Genomic DNA, 21,044 nt, shown 5'->3' with positions numbered 1-21,044 from the left:
CCCGTCTAAAACACACACACCCTAACACACACATACCCTCACACACACACACTCTAAAACACACACATACCCTGACACATACACCGTCTAAACACACGCCCTAACACACACACAAACAGCCTGTCTAAAACCACCAGACACACCCTAAAACACACACATATCCTAACACATACACACACAGTGTGTAAAACACACACACCCTAACACACACACACCCTGTCTAAAACACACACACACCCTAACACACTGTCTCACACATACCCTAACACACACACCCTATCTAAAACACACACACCCTAACACGCACACATCCTATCTCATACACACCCTGTCTAAAACACACACACATAACCTGTCCAAAACACACACACACCCTAACACATACACATTGTGTCTAAAACACAAAACCACCCTCACACACACACACACACACACACACACTCTTTGCGGTATTCCTGAAACATTCAACCACTGCAGAGCATTAAATGCCATAAAAATGCATCTTTATGCGATCATTTCTATATTAAAATTGATATTATTTTATATATATTAAAATTATTATATTAAAATATTGGCAGCCACAATGGTTAAAATAAACAGATTCAAGATCAAATAAAGTTAGAGCAGGACATGAGGACTGGAAGCACCCCCAGAGCGAGAGCCTTCTCCCTGGGACTCACAGGATTAACACTTAACAGTTGTTTGAAGCAACTGGATTACCAGGAACTCACTAACCACCAAGTTATTGTTGACAGAGACTTTTTAGCTGCTTTTGTGTAGATGGGGTAGTTCAGACTGAACAGAATATTAAGAAATCATAGAATGGCCCAAATTAAAACACTGATCTTAAATTACACAAGTTTCCCACAACATCCTTTTCTTTATTATTTTTTATTTATTATTTTTTTTGAGACAGAGTCTTGCTCTGTCAGCCAGGCTACAGTGCAGTGGCACAATCTCAGCTCACTGCAACCTTGCCTCCCTGCAACCTTACCTCCCAGATTCAAGCAATTCTCCTGCCTCGGCCTCCCAAGTAGCTGGGACGACAGGTGCGCACCACCACGCCTGGCTAATTGTTGCATTTTTAGCAGAGACGGGGTTTCACCGTGTTAACCAGGCTGGTCATGAACTCCTGACCTCAAATGATCTGCCCACCTCGGCCTCCCAAAGTACCAGGATTACAGGTTTGAGCCACCGTGCCTGGCCACTTATTTTGTCTTGAACTCAACATTATCCGTACCTCGCACCAAGATTCCAGGAGCAAGAGGATGCTCAAATTACTCGCCACTGCCTGCTCGACCAGCTTCCTATCGAGAGCATCATCTGGGTGACACAGACACGTCCCGGCAAATCCACTGCGGGGCTCCTTGACACTGAGAACATTTCTGGGCAAGACTTTCTCTAGGCACAAACGTTCCAGAAGGGAAAGTAAATGACGCTGGAGGGACAGGGTAGTGTTAAGTGGGTGGCCAAGTAACAACGTCTGCCTTTGCTGCTGGCCAGTCAAGTGGCCAGTATCCTAAGCCCTTAACCACAAGGAAAGACAAAGACAGTTACTTGGGGAACTGTCCTTGGAGGAAAACAAGCGAATGGGAGGGAAAAGGAGCCTTGGCTTGTCCTGCCAGCAGGCCCCTGTAGGCTTCCTGTCCACGCTCCTGGTTTCATGCCGGGGACTCGGCTTCAGGGCAGAGGCTCTGTGCCCTGCATGGCGCATCCCCACAGGGAGGGTGTGGAGGGCTGGCCGGGCAAGGGGTGTAAGGCTCCGGGGCCTCCTTTCAAAGGAGAGCTCTTCCAGGCTAAGTCAATCCAGGTTCTTTCCTCAGGCCGCTCACATCATTAGAAATCGTTATTTAGAGCAATAAAATCCCAACAGTTAAGCAGCTTTGACGTCAGAGAACCAGGGCCTGGCTCTGGCAAAGTTCAGCGGGAACAGCAATAAAACCATAACACAAAACTCACCCAGCAGCAGACGACTTTCACAGAACACAGGGAGAGGAAAGCCATGCACACCACACTAGAAGGGCACTTCAGCATCAGGGCAAAGCCAAGTCACACTCCAAATGTGAGAGGGGGCCCACGGGCAGCTGGACTCCCCCAGCCCAGCCTGCCCAGGGAGTGAGGGGCAGCATGGTCACCCACACCAGGTCACACAGGAGCAGAACCCCACACCAGGTAGGTGGGCAAGGGTGAGCCAGGCAGGCAAGAGTGAGCCGGGTAGGCAGGGCAAAGGACAGGGCCAGCCAGCAGAGGACGGCACAAGAGACGCATGGAGGGAGGGGAGGTACGGCCAGGCAGGCCCCGAGCACCGCGTTGCCCGGTGATGGCAAGGCAGGCCACGACCCGGCTCCTTGGCTCAAGGAAAAGGAACAGCGGTTCCATGGCTGTGCTCCGACACACCCAGAAATTTCCCGCTCAAGACGGCAGACTGAATCCTTCAGTATTAATGATTTCTCTTCTTCCCAAAACCCACTAAAATGATGAAAGACAAGATTGGAAAGCACTTCCAGCAATGCCTGGCAGTGGACGAACAGGTGCATCAGCTGACAAGAAACGCAGAGGAACTTCCCGAAACTAGAGTGCTCTGGGGATGAAGCTGCCGGGGAAGCCACACCAGCAAGTGGGCCTCGCATGGGAGGGGGGACACAGATCTGCGCAAGCCCCATCCCCGGCCCGAGACGTGGACACAGGCCACTGCGCCACCAGCCAGTGTGTGCGTGTGGTGGCACGCGCAGGTTTTGGCACAAGGGGTCCTGCCGCCCAGGGTCCTCTGGGAGGAAGGGCAGACACGTCAGGGAAAGATGATAGTGGACAGGGCAGAGGAGGCAGCCAGCGGACTTCAGGCCCCAGGCAAACCACCCTAGCTGCACCCTCCCCACAGACGGAGAGCAGAGAATGGGCTGGGCGGAGGGGCAGCCCTGCCCTCACCAGCGCGGCCGGTCTTCAGCCTCCGACCCACTGAGACAGAGAATGGAGAGGTCGTGGGTGGCAACGAGGCGCATACAACCCAACTCACAGGGGCAGGACAGGCCCGGGCAGGCCGGTGATCAAACTGAACTGCAGCGGCTGAAATTCCCACAGAAAAGGCCAAACCCAGCACCCTGCGGTTTCCAGAGCTGAGCCTCAAAGAACACAGCCTGAAAAGGTTAGAGACAAGTGGATGGAGAAATATTTGTTAGCCAAAAGAAACCAAGGGTAGAAATACCTCATGAAACACTGTAAGCTCTTGGTCAAAGAAACATTAAGCAAAGAGAAATATATTGTATTTTGATAAGAGAGCTGATCTACCAAAAGAACAGTCATTAATTTTTAAGCATTGAAGAAAACATTGAACTATATAAGCAAAAAATGGTTATTAATGTAAAAATATTACAAAACTATAATCACAGTAGAAAAACACACTTTTCCAAGAAATCGAACAGACAGAAAAAAAAAGTAAAGCTATACTGATTTAAATAACGAGTTAATATATAAATAAAATAACATATAAAGCATACGTATCCTCCTACATATAAATAAAATATATATAAATGAGAGAACTTTTTTTTTTTTTTTTTTGAGACGGAGTCTCGCTCTGTCTCCAGGCTGGAGTACAGTGGCGCCATCTTGGCTCGCTGCAACCTCTGCCTCCCGGGTTCAAGCAATTCTCCCGCCTCAGCCTCCTAGGTAGCTGGGACTACAGACACGCGCCACCACGCCCAGCTAATTTTTGTATTTTTAGTAGAGACGGGGTTTCACCATGTTAGCCAGGATGGTCTCGATCTCTTGACCTCATGATCCGCCCACCTTGACCTCCCAAAGTGCTGGGATTACAGGTGTGGGCCACCGTGCCCAGCCAAGAACTTTAAATACAATATTGATATATACATATAGCTGTTTTTAGGCTAAAACAAAATCATAAGAGCATACTTTCTCTTCAAATGCCTGCAGAGCACGTACAAATTATGATTATGTGTACACCAAGTCATACAAAAATATGCACCCCCATTAAAATAATCAAGAGAACTCAAACAATAATTTTCCCCTCGCACACTGACAAAAATGAAAGAGACTGAACCTGCCCAGTGCTGGTACAGCACAAATGAAAAACATGCATCCTCTTACACTGGAATTAGGAAGATCAGCTGGAATGAGGCCTCTGGAGCAATCCGACAGTAAACCTAATGCTGTTTTTAAGTGCATGGGCCCGCTGACCCAGCTTCCACTTCCTGGAACTTGTCTAGTAGGGATACTTAGAAGTTTACAAAATATATGTATAATAATTGTTTGATGCCAATTTGGGATTGGTATAAACACTGCTACAACCACATAAATATCCATTCGCAAGGGATCAAAAAGAGCAAGTTATATTTACACACATACTGATACCAAAAGATGCTTATAACACATTAAAATGGACAGAATGTAAAACACAGGGCCCTGCATATAGAATTATACTCTATGAAAATGCTCACACACACAACACTATGTTTAGACATAGAAAAAAGATACGCTCTCACCCAACAGCCGCCCAGTGCAGGAGGGAGGGAGCCAGCTCCACTCGATGTCTGTTTAGATGCTTTGATCCACAGCGCTTAATTTTGTGTTGGAATCATCATAAACCATTTCTTTACATCAGTCAATACATAAACAATTTAACTCAATAAAACTTCCACGTCTAAAAAAAACCTGGAATCCTGCCCTCTGGAATTTTCAGACAAAGCCGATTCCACCCAGGGAAAGACGTGTGTAAGCGTTCCAGGCAATCTCAAAGAGAGTGGCCCAGACCCTGAGCCTCTGCTCTAAGGAGCTGGACCCACAGCCAAGGCTAACAGAGCCTCAGGTGCCTGTCCAAGCATCTGTTCAGTGGCCACCGTCTTCTCTCTCAGGTGGACGCAAGACAGAAGTCGATGGCTAAGTGCCCTTGAAGGCCACGGTGCGCTGGAAGTGGCAGGAGGCTGGGCAGCACGGGAGTGGCTGTGTAGGAGCCCCACACTCAGGCAGGTCGGTGGTGGGCCCCAAGGTTTCGTTATGGCGCACGCTCGGTGACTTTCCGAGGACGGACAGTGTGAAGTCGTTAATGGATGGCCCATGACATGCTTCGGAGGCTTTCCGAGGACGGACAGTGTGAAATCGTAAATGGATGGGCCACGACATGCTTCGGTGGCTTTCCGAGGATGGACAGTGTGAAGTCGTAAAGAGATGGCCCATGACATGCTTCGGAGGCTTTCCGAGGATGGACAGTGTGAAGTCGTAAATGGATGGGCCACGACATGCTTCGGTGGCTTTCCGAGGATGGACGGTGTGAAGTCGTAAAGAGATGGCCCATGACATGCTTCGGTGGCTTTCCGAGGACGGACAATGTGAAGTCGTAAATGGATGGGCCACGACATGCTTCGGTGACTTTCCGAGGACGGACAGTGTGAAGTCGTAAATGGATGGGCCACGACATGCTTCGGTGGCTTTCCGAGGACGGACAGCGTGAAGTCGTAAATGGATGCCCCATGACATGCTTCGGTGGCTTTCCGAGGACGGACAGTGTGAAGTCGTAAAAGGATGGCCCATGACATGCTTCGGTGACTTTCCGAGGATGCACAGTGTGAAGTCGTAAAAGGATGGCCCATGACATGCTTCGGTGGCTTTCCGAGGACGGACAGTGTGAAGTCGTAAAGAGATGGCCCATGACATGCTTCGGTGGCTTTCTGAGGACGGACAGTGTGAAGTCGTAAATGGATGGGCCATGACATGCTTCGGAGGCTTTCCGAGGACGGACAATGTGAAGTCGTAAAGAGATGGCCCATGACATGCTTCGGTGGCTTTCCAAGGATGGACAGTGTGAAGTCGTAAATGGATGGGCCACAACATGCTTCGGTGGCTTTCCGAGGACGGACAGTGTGAAGTCGTAAATGGATGGGCCATGACATGCTTCAGTGGCTTTCCGAGGACGGACAATGTGAAGTCGTAAATGGATGGGCCATGACATGCTTCAGTGGCTTTCCGAGGACGGACAGTGTGAAGTCGTAAATGGATGGGCCACGACATGCTTCGGTGACTTTCCGAGGACGGACAGTGTGAAGTCGTAAATGGATGGGCCACAACATGCTTCGGTGGCTTTCCGAGGACGGACAGCGTGAAGTCGTAAATGGATGCCCCATGACATGCTTCGGTGGCTTTCCAAGGACGGACAGTGTGAAGTCGTAAATGGATGGGCCACGACATGCTTCGGTGGCTTTCCGAGGATGGACAGTGTGAAGTCGTAAAGAGATGGGCCATGACATGCTTCGGTGGCTTTCCGAGGATGGACAGTGTGAAGTCGTAAAAGGATGGGCCACGACATGCTTCGGTGGCTTTCCGAGGATGGACAGTGTGAAGTCGTAAAGAGATGGCCCATGACATGCTTCGGTGACTTTCCGAGGATGCACAGTGTGAAGTCGTAAAAGGATGGCCCATGACATGCTTCGGTGGCTTTCTGAGGACGGACAGTGTGAAGTTGTAAATGGATGGCCCCACGACATGCTTCGGTGGCTTTCCGAGGACGGACAATGTGAAGTCGTAAAGAGATGGCCCATGACATGCTTCGGTGGCTTTCCGAGGATGCACAGTGTGAAGTCGTAAATGGATGGGCCACAACATGCTTCGGTGGCTTTCCGAGGACGGAGAGTGTGAAGTCGTAAAGAGATGGCCCATGACATGCTTCGGTGGCTTTCCGAGGACGGACAGTGTGAAGTCGTAAAGAGATGGCCCATGACATGCTTCGGTGGCTTTCCGAGGATGCACGGTGTGAAGTCGTAAAGAGATGGCCCATGACATGCTTCGGTGGCTTTCCGAGGACGGACAGTGTGAAGTCGTAAATGGATGGCCCACGACATGCTTCAGTGGCTTTCCGAGGACGGACAGTGTGAAGTCGTAAATGGATGGCCCACGACATGCTTCGGTGGCTTTCCGAGGACGGAGAGTGTGAAGTCGTAAAGAGATGGCCCATGACATGCTTCGGTGGCTTTCCGAGGATGGACAGTGCGAAGTCGTTAATGGATGGCCCATGACACGCTTCTGAAGCTCAGAGCAGGACAGGCTTGCCTCCCAATCCCGTGGGTCCCCCACCTGCCAGCTCTGTGACCTCAGGTAAGTTACTTCTTCCCTCCAGGCCTGAGATGATCTGGGGCTGTACTAAATGCATATAGAATTATATGTAAAATGCTGAGCGCAGCCTCTCACAGAGGCACTCAAACACCAGGAGCAACCATGGCCACCACCTGAATGGGAACATGAGCTTCTTCCCAGGCAGCCCAGACGCGCGGTCGGAGGAGCACTCCCACCCCTCACACAACCCCTCATAAAACAACAAAGACACTGAGCAAGAAACCAGCTCTCCACATCACAACCTAACCTTTAAACATCACCCTCGTCAAAAAGCACTTCTCTCCTGGCAGCGACGAAACCTGTGTGCCACTCAAGTCAGCCTGCAAACCAGGGCCGCAGACTTGACTCCAGACCCTCCCAGGTTTTATCATTCTTCTTACACCAAGAGGAAGAACAAACCATCCATTCTGCACTGTGTGCTGTCAAAAACCAACAGTGACCACTATCAAGAAAAACAAAAGTCTCGAATTCAGAAAGAAAGCTGCAGCCACAGGCAAGTCTACTTTGGGAAAAGAAAGCCCCGCTGTGTGCCCAGAGAAGAAAGGACCAGGCCTTACCTGGATGGCTTTGGGAGCTCATTGCTGGCAACGTCCACTCCTTTAAGTGATTCGAAATGGCTCAAAATTTCCACGGAAACGATAGCTCCAGCGAGCTCCAAACTCCCACCAACACATACAAGTACCCGGACAGTCAGGGCTGGGTCACAGACGTTCAAGCACAGAGCCTTGCCGGCAAGGTCTCATGAGCCAGGTAACCCACAGGGAGAGCAGAGGCGTCCGCTGGCTTCTGCAGATGAACCTGCAAGGTTAGGAGAAAAGAGACTGGAGTTACAACATGGAAGTTCCGATCTAGAAAACAACATCCAACTAGGGAAACGATGACTTCCTTTTTTTTTTTTTTTTTTTGAGACAGAATCTTGTTCTGTCACCCAGGCGGCAGGGCAGTGGCACGATCTGGGCTCACTGCAACCTCCACCACCCCCACAACCCTGGGTTCAAGCAATTCTCCTGCCCCAGCCTCCCGAGTAGCTGCGATCACAGGTGCATGCCACCAGGCATAGCTAATTTTTGTATTTTTAGTCGAAACAGGGTTTCGCCATGTTGGCCAGGCTGGTCTCGAACTCCTGACCTCAAGTGATCCACCCACCTCGGCCTCTCAAAGTGCTGGGATTACAGGCGTGAGCCACCATGCCCCACCAGCTTCCTTCTTTATCCTTGTTCTGACCAAGGACTGATAGAACAGTTCATATGGAATCATTTCTACAAATACGAGCAGTTGGGATTTTTGTTAGTAAATCACAGACATGTAAAAATGTCTCTGGAGAGCCGGGTTTCTCAGCCTCAGCACCACTGGGATTTTGGTTTGCGTATTTAGTTGTTGGGGTTTAGGGCTGCCATACACATTATAAAACATTTAGCAGGATCCTGGGCCTCCACACACCAGATGCCAGTAGCATCTTCCAAGTCATGACAACCAAAAATGTCTCCAGGGAGTGCCAAAGGTCCTCTTGGGGACAATATCATCCCCTGGTTCAAAATCTCTGATCTAGAGACAGCTTCCTTACTCATTCCAGAAGTTTCCCCAACATTAGGCTTTTCAGAGGAAGCAGAGTATCTTCCAACTAATATAAATTTATTCTAAGTTATATTAGCTTATGAAATAAATATGAAATAAAATGTTTTAAAAGAAAAATCACTTTCAGCACATTCCCACCACAGAATGTCATTACTGCACGTTTGCATCAGCCTCGATCCACAGACATTCATATTCACTATGTCTGTGTAATCACAGAATTTAATTCTAAAGTCCGCATTCCTCACGTAACATGATAACCTAAAATAGTTCCCTCATGTTTCCGTCTTCGTAATGACCGTTTTCTTTTTCATTTTCTGCTTATAAAAACAATACATGCTCATCACAGGCAAGTATTTAAAAAGTCATCCATGATGCCATCACACAGAGACAAGCCCTCGGTAACATTCTGACATGCTTCCTTGCCGTTGTTTTTCTTTGCCTTTTGCCCATACGAACCTCTAGTGATACAGTTGTCTGCCACGTTCTCTGGGCTGATATTAAAGCCAGGCGTTTTCCAATGGCATTAACAATTCCTGGTAAGCTTAGTTTTGAAGGGCTGTTTCCTATCCCATGTGCGATAGACAGCTGCCCCGTCCCACTTCAGGAGCTTCGGATGAGCCTGATGCTCCCAAGGAAGTGTCAGGCCAAAGAGTGGCATGTGACACCAGCTGAGCTCGTCCAGTTCTCTTTCCAAGGCCTACCTCTTCAATAGATCAGTCACTAGATGAACCCAAAAGACACAAGTCTCGGAACTCCCACCACTGAGAGTCCCTGGCTGATCCCAGCTCAAGTACTTCTGTGTTCATCTTTCTTTAAAAAAGTGACAAATTCCTTTTCCTAATTAGTCTAGAACATTTTTTTTTTTTTTTTGCCAATTAATTGCTTATAACCAAAGAACTCTAACCAATTCATCATATAAAGAATCACCCCAGCTCCCAAGGCTGGCTATCTAGATGCTTTCCAATTTTACGTTCATTGTATCTACAGCTCTGACTAATATCTTCATGACTGTTGTTCTGTATCTGGTTATCTCCTTAGGAACAACAATGACTTATTTGTCTTCAGGGTCCGAATGTTTATTCATCTCTTGGTCAGAAAGAGGCATTCTCTTGAAGGGAATGTAGATGGCATATTTTGCAAACCCTCACAAATCTCAGATGACAGTATCCTTCACACAAAAAAACACATCTTGGCTGGGTATAAAAATCTTAGATGAGAAATATGTCCCCCTCAAATCTTTGGATGTCATTCCCCCCTCAACATTGTAGAGAAGTTTAAGTCCAGCTCAACCACAGCTTCTTTCCAGGTAAAACTTTGGGGGCCGAGTCTTGATGTTGTGATTGTTGCCATTTCCTTCCGCCTGGAATCTACTAGCATTTTTTTTCTTGAATCTTAAAATTCAAAAACGTTGTCAGAAGATACATAAGTAAGAGTCTTTTATTTTGTTCAAAACATGACTCTTTCAACAAATATAGGTCTTCTTTCTGCTCAGGAAAATGCTCTTCAATTACATCATTGATTATTATTTTTGTTAAACTTGTTCTGGCTTCTTCAGAGTTCCTATGCTATTTGGCTGAAGTCTCCCCATCAGATCTGGCCTCTTTCACCAGTGACACATCTGTTGTTTATTCTGCATTCCCAGGCAGCCTCTCAAGTATGTCCTTCACTTCACTGCTGCTATTTTCCACAATATCCATTTTACTACTTATGGTTTCAAATACAGATTTTAACTAAGCCATGAACTCTTTGTTCTCAACCACTTCCCTTTAAACTCATCCCATCATCTTCTCACTCGGCCTAGTCCCTCCTCATGCATCACCTTCTGCCTCTTTCAAAAGCCAAAGTCTTTTGAAAATATTTTTTCCTGATTTAATTTCATTTTCAGAGGCATATTCTTCTGCACTTCAGAATATTTCCGTCTTCCACACATTCTGGGATACCTTGTTTTTTTTTTTTTGACAGGTCCAAAGGTGAGGTTTATTTCTTTTTATTTATCCTCAAATAAGAATAAGCTCTAGTCCAGACCTGAGGATTGCCAAGAGGCTATGTGTGCTCACTCCTACCCTGTTCTGTGTTCACTTTAACACTGGTCAATGATGCTCCTCAAAGCTACTGTTCTGGCAAGCTGACATGCACAGTTCCCAGCCAAATGTCCAGTGTCTAGCAAGGTTTCACCTAACATCGCACTGACAGCTACAGACGGATTCTTCTCCCCACTGCGGATTCAACAGAACACAGGCGTTTCCACTATAATAGAAATGTTCTGGAAGAACCTCATGCTCTTGCAAAACTGTATACGAAAAACACAAGGGCTTATCTAAAAAAACAGAAAACTTGCAGTAGACTATTCAAAACTATGCTATTTCATCACCAAGGTATTACAAAAATTAATAACTCAAGAAAAACATGACACAGTTTAAAAATCTATCTATCTACCTATCTATCTATCTAATAGTCCTAATAAACATCCAGTAAACTTAGAAATTTACCTTTTAAAAAGGTGAAAACAGTTTGATGGAACAGTAAAAGGAAGAATTAAAGCATCTAAGTTACAGAATCAGGGACAGCTAAACCCAACTATATCAGTGAGCATATCAAACTGTCTGAACACCCCATTTAAAGGGCAGGGGTTGTCAGACTGGATAAAAAAGCAAGACCCCACTTTCCCAGAGTATAAAGAGGAATCTTGTGAGGAGGACTAAAAAGCATTTGGAGAGAGGAGGCTATGTGTTTTATAAGGTACAATCAATCTTCCCCAAGCACAATACACCCAACTATGTGCTGCTTACAAGGAATCTATCTTATGTTTAAAATACACAAACAGATTAAAAGATGGACAAATGTCTATCATATAACTAATCAAAAGGAAGCGGTAATGGTTATATTTATATTGAAGTAAATTTTAAAGAAAGAACATTACCAGCAATACAGAAGACCACTTCATAGTGATAGCCGGGTTGGTTCGCCAAGTGGACACACAGTCTTAAACATTCATGCACCTGCTAGCAGAGCTTCATACTTGACGCAAGCAGTGTGCACAGGTATTCACTCACACCTCGATATTTCCATACGCGTTTACATTTCAACAATCATGAGTCTATACTGAGACCTCAGATCCCAACATCACAAGGTATAAAAATAAAACCATAATAAAATATAAAATAATAAAAGCCTAAGAAGAAATGGACAAATCTACAATTATAACTCGGAATTTTCACACCCTGCCCTTAGTAACTGTTAGAACAAGTAGACAGAAAGTAAGTAAGAACAGAGAAGACGACCACTACCACCCAACTTGACCAAAATGACATTCATGGAACACTCCATAAACAACAGCTGAATACACGTTATTCACATTCTTTTTGGAAAACATGCACAGAACATTTACCAAGATAGAACATCTTCTGGGCCATAAAACCAGTCTCAAATTTAAAAGGACACAAGTCAAGTCATACAAAGTATGTTCTCTGACAAAACTGAAATTAAATTAGAAATCAGTAACAAAGATACCTGAAAATCCTAAGTATTTGCAAACGAACACATCATGGGTCAAAGAAAAAATTTAAAAGAAATTAGAAAGCATTTTGAAATTAATAAAAATGAAAATACAACATATAAAAATCTGCAGTGCTGAGGAGGACACGTAAGCACCAAATGCCTGTGTTAGAAAAGAAGGCTTCGCCGGGCGCGGTGGCTCAAGCCTGTAATCCCAGCACTTTGGGAGGCCGAGACGGGTGGATCACGAGGTCAGGAGATCGAGACCATCCTGGTGAACACAGTGAAACCCTGTCTCTACTAAAAACTACAAAAAACTAGCCGGGCGATGTGGCGGACGCCTGTAGTCCCAGCTACTCGGGAGGCTGAGGCAGGAGAATGGCGTGAACCCGGGAGGCGGAGCTTGCAGTGAGCTGAGATCAGGCCACTGCACTCCAGCCTGGGCGACAGAGCGAGACTCCGTCTCAAAAAAAAAAAAAAAAAAAAAAAAAAAAAAAGAAAAGAAGGCTTCGATTCAATGACCTTAGATTTCACTTTAAAAAATTAGAAAAAGAACAAATTAAACTCAAAATAAGAAGAAGAAAAAAATAACAGAAGAAATCAATGTAACAGAAAAGAGAAAAATCAATGAAACTAAAAGCTGATTCTTTGAGACTATAAAATTGATAAACCTCTAGCCGAGCTGATAAAGAGAAAAGACAAAGATTAACAACATCGAGAATGAGAGAGGGGGCCAGGTGTGGTGGCTCACACCTGTAATCGTAGCATTTTGGGAGGCCAAGGTGGGTGGCTTGCTTGAGCTCAGGAGTTCAAGACCAGCCTGGGCAACATTGTGAAACCCTGTCTCTACAAAAAATAAAAAAAATAAGCCAGGTGTGGTGGCGCATGCCTGCAGTTCCAGCTACTCAGGAGGCTGAGGTGGGAGGATCGCTTGAACCCAGGAGGTCAAGGTTGCAGTGAGCCAAGATCATGCCACTGTACCCAGCCTGGGTGATAGAGCAAGACTCTGTCCCCAAAAAAAAAAAAAAAAAAAAAAAAAAAAAAAAGAACAAGAGTGGGAATTGACTATAGATTGCACAAATATTAAAAGGGCAATGTGGAATATTATGAAAAACTATATGCCAATAAGTTTGACAACTTAGATGAAATAAACAAATGCCTCGAAAAACCCAAGCTACCAAAGCTCATTCGAGAAAGAGACACGACATCAACACACGTCTTCGTGGGCCGGGATCCATCAGGGCGGCCGGCCTGTGACACTCACTGTCATGATGTTCGCCTGGTGGTGACATCCAAATCGCCTCCTTTTTTCTGCACTTATTACTTAGAATTCCAATGCAAGGATGAGCTTTCACTGCTCCATCTTTCCAGTGACTCAGTAATCTACTTCCATTCGTATGGACTCACAGACAGTTACGTTATCCTGTGTTATTAGTCCAATACTGTCCCCATTTGTGTTGCTGCTAAAGCGCCGGCCATTGGGAGCCCCTGCAAGCCAGCTCATATGTTTTTCTGGCAAGCCTCCACTCCAGTCTTTTTTTTTTTGGAGCATTTGCTTACTTTCTGATTTTACAAGATGTCCCTGTCACAGCCCCGGAATCAATGGCTTCTCCAGGGAACCCTGGTTCCTTGTTTGGGAGGACTGTGTTCAGACCCAATCTAGTGCTAGATGTGCTCACTGCTGCTGGGCGACAGAGCGCGCAGGGCCCTCTTAGCAGGCCGTGTGCGTAGGTACTCACTCACACCTCAGTATTTCCGTACGAGTTTACACTTGAACAATCACGAGTCTATACTGAGACCTCAGACGCCAGCATTACAAGGTGGATTTTAGTCTTCCCCTTTCCTTGTTTTTATTAACTATCTTTCTAACAGTGGGAAACCTGGTTCCTATTAGCTACAGTGTCTTTTCTCATTTGTTCAATTCTGGTCCACACATAAAGTCGTTTCAGAATTGCTAACCTGTACACATGAGAAACACATTCACGAGACCACCATTTATAGACGATTCTCGTTGTTCTCAGCCTTACCGTATCCAGGTAAGGCACTGGTTTCCAGAGTCATCAGGTGAGTGCATTTGCAAGAGAGTTAAATTCCTTGGTTAGTATATGTATTTCATTTTGGGTCCCCACATACTGGTTGGTTTTACTCATTTGTTTATTTTTTGGATATGTAAAAAGTACAAATATTTTAAGTAAAAAAAAGTGTTCATATTGATATCTGCAATTTAAGATTTCACAGGTTTTAACATGAATTTCCCTTTAAAAACAAAAAAAAAGCTTTTATATTATGAAAACTTCAAATATACACAAAGTAAAGAGAACCGTGTTACAGCCCACAGCCCCTAGGTTCGATGCCCGCCAACACCTTGGCATTCACGCTCCATCGGTGCCTCCTTCCACCTACACTGACATGGCCAAAAGTTAACCGCGCCATTTTGAAAATGGGTATACCCGTGCAATCCTATTACTAGGTGAGTTTTTCCTTACGTTTAAATGCACAGCCAAGCTAATGAGAAATACGTCTGACGGCATCATGTGTCCAGAATCCGGCTGTGTCATAAACAAGAGGGCTTCTCGGAATCGTGTGTCCTCTGCGCTGAGGGAAGCAGAAGCCACTGCAGGCTTCTGAGCGGGACAGATGATCTGGGGCTGGGCTGAGATGACAGAAGCAGCTTGGGCGGGGACCCCTTCCCAGAGCTGGCAGGCGGGGGCTCTAGCCACTGGGGAGTGCTTGGAGAACATTCCCCACCACTCGGTCACATACTCAGCCTCCGGGTCTCCTTTTCAGCCAGAAATGGTCGTTCCCTGGTGCCTCTGGTGAAGGCTCACTGAGAGCCGGGTCACCAGGGCCCACCCACAGCCTCCTGGGAGGAAGCCAGTGGGAGCTGCGATTTAGAGTGGAAGCCGAAGACTGGGGAACTCTGCAGACCAGTACATCTGACACGAGGAGGCTAAGAAGCCAGCTCCAGAACCTGCTGGGCAGAACATCAATGCCCACGGTCTGTGAACCCTTCCTTCTGGGAACCGGTGAGAACACAGAGCGCTTGAGCCAAAGGAAGTGAGGATTCAGGTTTCACAGAGCAGGCATTAATGCTGCACCGAAGGGACACCTGCACCTGTTAGGAGTTCACGGTTGCAAGCAATAGAAATGGACTTTGGATAATCTAGGCAAACAGAGGAAGCTCCTGGGAGGGAACGGGGTAGCTGGCAAAACAGGTGGAGGGACCCAGAGGCAGGAATTGACGGAGAATCCCTTCAGAACACTGTCCAACCACACTTGATGGCCTGCGCTGAGCCACACCCCCTGACTGGGGAGGCCAGGACACCCTGACAGATAGCACCACCAAGATGAGTCCAATGGGAACAAGGGTCACTCCTCGAAGGAAAGCTAACGTGTCATTACCAGAGGGGGAAATAGGACCAGGCAGACAGATGCCAGACAGTCGCAAGGGGACCTGGAGACCCCGGCTCCCGTGTTATAGCTGGGGAGACTGAGTCAGCAGCCATGATGCTCAGTTGGGCTAAAAAAGTAGCCACACACAGGACCATCAGGGTCTGCCCAGGTGCCCCGCCTTCCTGCAGCAGGACTCCAAGCTGTTCTGGCTCTGGCTGGGTCTGTTGTGACCCATGTGCTGGCTTATCTGATGAGCACCTGCCCCGTGCCTGGCTGCAAGTTCTGCTAAGAGCAAACAAGGACATGCGTCTCTTTGCACCCCCGGACCCTGGCTTGGAAAAGAGTACTAGACAGGGAGCAGGGGCACCTGAGCTCCACCTGGCCCCTCAGGACAGGGCACTGGACAGGGAGCGGGGACGCCCGAGCTCCACCTGGCCCCTCGGGACAGGGCGCTGGACAGGGAGCGGGGACGCCCGAGCTCCACCTGGCCCCTCGGGACAGGGCGCTGGACAGGGAGCGGGGGCGCCCGAGCTCCACCTGGCCTCTCGGGACAGGCCACTGGACAGGGAGCGGGGGCGCCCGAGCTCCACCTGGCCCCTCGGGAAAGAGCGCTGGACAGGGAGCGGGGACGCCCGAGCTCCACCTGGCCCCTCGGGAAAGAGCGCTGGACAGGGAGCGGGGGCGCCCGAGCTCCACCTGGCCCCTCGGGAAAGAGCGCTGGACAGGGAGCGGGGGCGCCCGAGCTCCACCTGGCCCCGGCACTACCCCAGAGGGCTCTCGCACCCTGGGCCAGTTCCTTGTCACCCCTGAGCCTGATTCTCTTCTCCCCACCTAAGGACTGGGTTGGAGTTACCAGCACCCCTGGTGTGCTGCGGGAAAAAGGCTCTGGGGCCATGCTGTCTGGGAAATGGAAGTTCTCCAGATGGCTGAGAGGCTACAGGGGAGCACAGGGAAGGCCCCTCTCTCTCCACCTCCACACCCACATGTCCCACCTCCCAGAAGCTGCTCCTGACCGCCCCGCCCCAGACGCTCACTCCTGTCACCCTCTACTTTCTTGCCCTTCCAAGTTCTTTCCTTTTTCTGGTATTTCATTCTATGTTGACATTAAGTAGTTGTTTATGTTCTCATTATCTGTCGGCCCCTCTGCCTGTCCCTGGCTGGAATGTGACCTCCTGCTGAATCCCTGACACAAGGCACACAGTAGGCACACAACGAAACTGTGAACTGGATGAACGTTTTTAAGGTCTTCCTGGATTCCCCTCAGAAACTACCTCACAGCAGGGCTGAAGTTGAAAGCAAATTGCAAAAGAAACCGTTTTCTGCCTTCTAGGGGCTAGAGTTAAGTTTTAAGGATCTGATATCAAGGATTCCAGGAATTCACAAGTTTGTGGTACTTTAAGCCTCAGGACTCCCAAGCCTCTGAGAGCCTGCAGAGGGCTGCCATGAGAAAACCAGAGGCACATACAATGCAGGGAACTGCTGTTGGCCCTCAGAATATCTGGGTTAAAAGAAAAACTTCACATACATCTTCACGAAGATCACGGGCAGAGAGGAGAAAAATTAAGGAGTTAAGAACAAACAATTCTACAGCTGAAAACTAAATGAAACCCCTCATAAAGAAAGCAGTGCTATCTCGAGCCCACCAGGAAAGCAGAGTCTTTTCCATTGGATCTGGGAGAGAACCTGTCAGTCAGCTGTCCGCCTGGCTTAGTCATACCTCTCCGCTGTCTGCCCATTCCGTCACTTTCCCCTTAGGTGGTGTGTCTTTGAACAACCCAGTGCAACACTCACAACATAAAAACGTACTACAAATTAAATGGTTTAATAAGACTGAAGCATGATCTAGTTCTTTTTATCTTGACGTATGTGTCTAATGATAACTTCACTAACCAGATTAGACAACTAGGATGATCACTTTTCTAAGAAAACACATGGAAAGCACATGCTACTGAGATCTCAAGAATCCATTTGTTTCTGAAGGACGTTTGAAATGTATATCTGCACATGCCTAACTAAAATACATTCTAATAAATAACAGACGAATGTAGACATACTACAACTTTCAAACACAATGGCTTTTATGACTCTATTTTCCCCTAACTTACCAGATGCACCAAAAGTCCACATTGAGCCTCAGAGCCTGTGATATTAATTTACAAGCACCTTTAGCAAGACGGGCATGGTCACTCTGCCAAGTGAGCAGTTTCTGACACTGGGCATCTATTTATATAGAGACATCTCTTTATTTTCATTTCTGCTCCACACAGAATAAATGAAAGCAAATGCATCACCAACGCTTAAGTGTGGGTGTATTTCCTTCACCAAACACTTGGAGTCTAAGGTTACCTATGGTTCCTACCTCCTGCAGCTTGGAAATTTTGAAATTTTAGTTGACTTACTTTCATGGAATAAGCCATAAACCTTCCAAAGAGCAAAAGTCTTAGAAGCTATAAATCCATCAGAGAACATTCTAAAAAATCTTACCAAGCTACCACAAAGAAACATGACAGCGCGGGGAGGGCCAGTCTGGTCCCTTACCACAGACCCTCCCAGCCCCATTTCACGGGCAGTGACTGTGGTTCAAAGTGCTCACCATGGCCTCAGCCTGCCACGCTGGTGAAGGAACGGCAAGCACTAGAGAACCAAAAGGAGAACCCAGAGGCACACAAAGGAGAGCAGCCTGCAGAACCCAGTCCAGACCAGCAAATACAGACCATCTCCTGGGCAACAGAGAGCCTTCCCCAAACAGGGAGTGAGGCCAGGATACCCACTCTCATCACTTCCGCTCAACACCCTGGCAGAGATCCTAGCCGGGGCAGTAAGGCAAGAAAAGAAACGAAAGCAAAAAGATTAGAAAAGAAAATGTCACTCTTCACAGATGATACAGTGTATACACAGAAAACTCAAAACCATCTACCAATAACTGCTAAAATAACCAAGTGAATTTTACAGGATTGCTGAGTAAAAGGTTAATGATGTACCAAAATTAAAAGCTATTGTATTTATATATAGCGGCAATAAGCAAATACAAAATAAGCTTTGAAAACAAGATAACATGTATAATAGCATACAACATTGGCAAATATCCAGGACTAAATCTATCAAGAGACATGTAAGAATTTTACATAGAAAACTACAAAACGTAAGTGAAATTAGAGATCTCGATACATGGAGGAATATACCACGTGCATGGACTGGAAAACCCAGTGAGATTCAGATGTCAATGTTTTGCAAAGTAATCGGCAGTCAATGCAATCGCAATCAAAATCCCAGCAGAATTTTTTTGAAAACTGACAATTTTACATTTTAAATGGAAGCACAAAGAACCTGAAATAGCAATCTGGAAGAGAAACAAGCTTGGGGGACGCACACTACCAAATATCAAGACTTCTTCTAAACCTGTGTAATTAAAGCAAACCAAAGAGAATATGCCAGGATGAGACCAACACAGAGTCATCTGATTATAGTGAAGATTCCACCCCAAATCCATAGGGAAAACAGGGTCTTTTCAACATGCAGTGCTTGTGTCAACTGCTCTTTTATGCTAAATGAACCGCAGCCCATACAGCCCGCCATGCTGGAAATTAGTGTGAGCTGGATCGCCGACCTAAATGTTAAAGGTAAGCAATGAGGCCCGGTCTGAAAGACAACAACAAAAAATACCTTCAGGTGGGCAAAGATAGACAGATGTTAAAAAGGTACTGACCATAAAGGAAAGAAAATGACAAATGGTGCTGCACTCAAATTAAGAACACTGGTTTATCAAAAGATGCAGACGACAGAAAAGGCAAGCCACAAAATAGAAGAGACCCTGCCACACATACACCCAGCAAGGGACGGATATTCACAATATAAAAATAATTCCTACAAATCACAGGGGGAAAAAAGGCAGACAACCTGAATGAAAAATAAGCGAAACACATCAACAGGTACTTTACAAGACAGGATTCCAAGTGGTCAATCAACACATACAAGGTCCTCCGCCATCTGTGACCGCAGGGAAATGCAACAAAGCCACAATGGAACACTCCATACCCTCCAAAATGACTAAACTCTATAAACGAAAAGATACTATGTGTTGGTAAGGGTGTGGCTGGCCGGCACTTGCACACGGGGCCACACAACAGTGAATGGCACATACCCTGTGGGAAACCCCTCAGCGGCAGGTACTACAGCCAAACATACAAGTGCCATGCCCCAGCAACGCCACCCCTAGCATCTACCCAACAGAAAGACAGCTGCAACGACACGGCAGCATTATCTGTAATAGTGAAAAACTAGAAACCTCCCAAACATGCCAAGAGCTGCATGAATAAATACGCTGTGATATCATCATACCACAGAACACCATACAGCAGTAAAAATAAACAAACCACACCTATATGCAGTGATACAGATAAATCACACACACATCATGTTGAGAAAAAACAGACACGCAGCAGCACCTACTGTACGGCTCCATGTGCATAAAATGTGAAAACAGGCAACACTAATCCGCGGTGGGAGACGTCCAGACAGGTTCCCCTGGGCGGGGTGGGGGATGGCCACTGAAGGAAGAACAAGGGAGCGGTGGGGGGCTGGAACACCTGCTCCTTGGTCCGTGGAAGAGGAGCCAGAGCCTTCACTTGTGGAAAGTCAGCACCCGCATACTCCTCCTGGCTTGTGTACTTTTCTCATGTATTTTCTAATTTTATAATTCATGTATTTCATAATTCAATAAAAAACTGGTGCAGACCAATGACTTAAAGCCATCTTGCACCAAGAAAGATCCAAATAGTAACACCCATCTGACTGGTCCATTCAACTTGCATGATCTTACCTGGACCTTCTGGACAGTGAGGAAGTATTTTATAGTTCTTGCCACCATTTTCTTACAATCAGCACATGTAGGAGAAATAGTTGCCATACTACTCCTCTTAAAAGAAACCTCACAGAAACAGAAAAGAATTATTTCAGAATCCACGAGGGTGCAAACACAGAGTGCAGATTTTAAATGGAGAAAAAAACAGGGAATTCCCAAAGAGGTACTAAGTCAGCTTTATCAGACAAAATATAAATGAAATCATTTTAATTTGTGTAATTAAATGATTAATTTAATTTGAATTTAGTGTAAGTAAAACTGGAATAAATTTTAAGCTTTAGAAAGCAAACTGTTGCTATATGACATTTCTGACTCCTGTCTGTACAGTGAGTTTAATAAGCACTGTTTTCCTGAGTGAAATGTGGAGTGCAAGGTCTGGCTATTGGGTTTTATAAGAGTGTCATTTTATGATACACGGCCACATGGCGCAAGACTTCAGCTATTTTTCCCCCATAATTTGTTGGGACAGATTTATACTTTAGTTTCATAATGGACTCTACACTTGAAAGTAATAAAATTAGCCGGGCGTGGTGGCTCACGCCTGTAATCCCAGCACTTTGGGAGGCCGAGGCAGGCGGATCACAAGGTCAGGAGATCGAGACCA

The 21,044-nt window shown here is 46.5% G+C and overlaps 2 protein-coding genes across 6 annotated transcripts in view; both read right to left on the bottom strand.

Moving 5' to 3' along the window:
• Window positions 1-21,044, bottom strand: part of HDAC4 (histone deacetylase 4) — a 357,624-nt gene that overhangs the window by 301,469 nt on the left and 35,111 nt on the right. For 3 of the 5 annotated variants that reach the window (XM_050751475.1, XM_050751477.1, XM_050751476.1), the window contains exon 2: window positions 7,674-7,914. In XM_050751475.1, coding sequence (XP_050607432.1) covers window positions 7,674-7,695 — 22 coding nt within the window. In that variant the 5' untranslated portion in view covers window positions 7,696-7,914. Of the gene's footprint in view, window positions 1-7,673; window positions 7,953-21,044 lie in introns of those variants that run through there. The other 2 variants (XM_050751480.1, XM_050751478.1) reach the window with 2 other exon arrangements.
• LOC126932559 (uncharacterized) lies at window positions 3,447-5,792 on the bottom strand. Its single transcript, XM_050751550.1, has one exon. The coding sequence runs from the start codon at window positions 5,716-5,718 to the stop codon at window positions 4,891-4,893; it is 828 nt and encodes a 275-aa protein (XP_050607507.1). The 5' UTR covers window positions 5,719-5,792; the 3' UTR covers window positions 3,447-4,890.

The sequence above is a fragment of the Macaca thibetana genome, chromosome 12 (genome assembly GCF_024542745.1).
Source record: "Macaca thibetana thibetana isolate TM-01 chromosome 12, ASM2454274v1, whole genome shotgun sequence".
Lineage (NCBI taxonomy): Eukaryota > Metazoa > Chordata > Mammalia > Primates > Cercopithecidae > Macaca > Macaca thibetana.
The sequence above is the reverse complement of the archived record's forward strand: the minus strand, read 5'-3'. Positions and strand labels throughout refer to the sequence as shown.

What these genes read in the sequence shown, in the direction of transcription:
- LOC126932559 (XM_050751550.1), bottom strand. Translation starts at nt 5,718, where the DNA reads ATGGCCCATCCATTTACGACTTCACACTGTCCGTCCTCAGAAAGCCAC.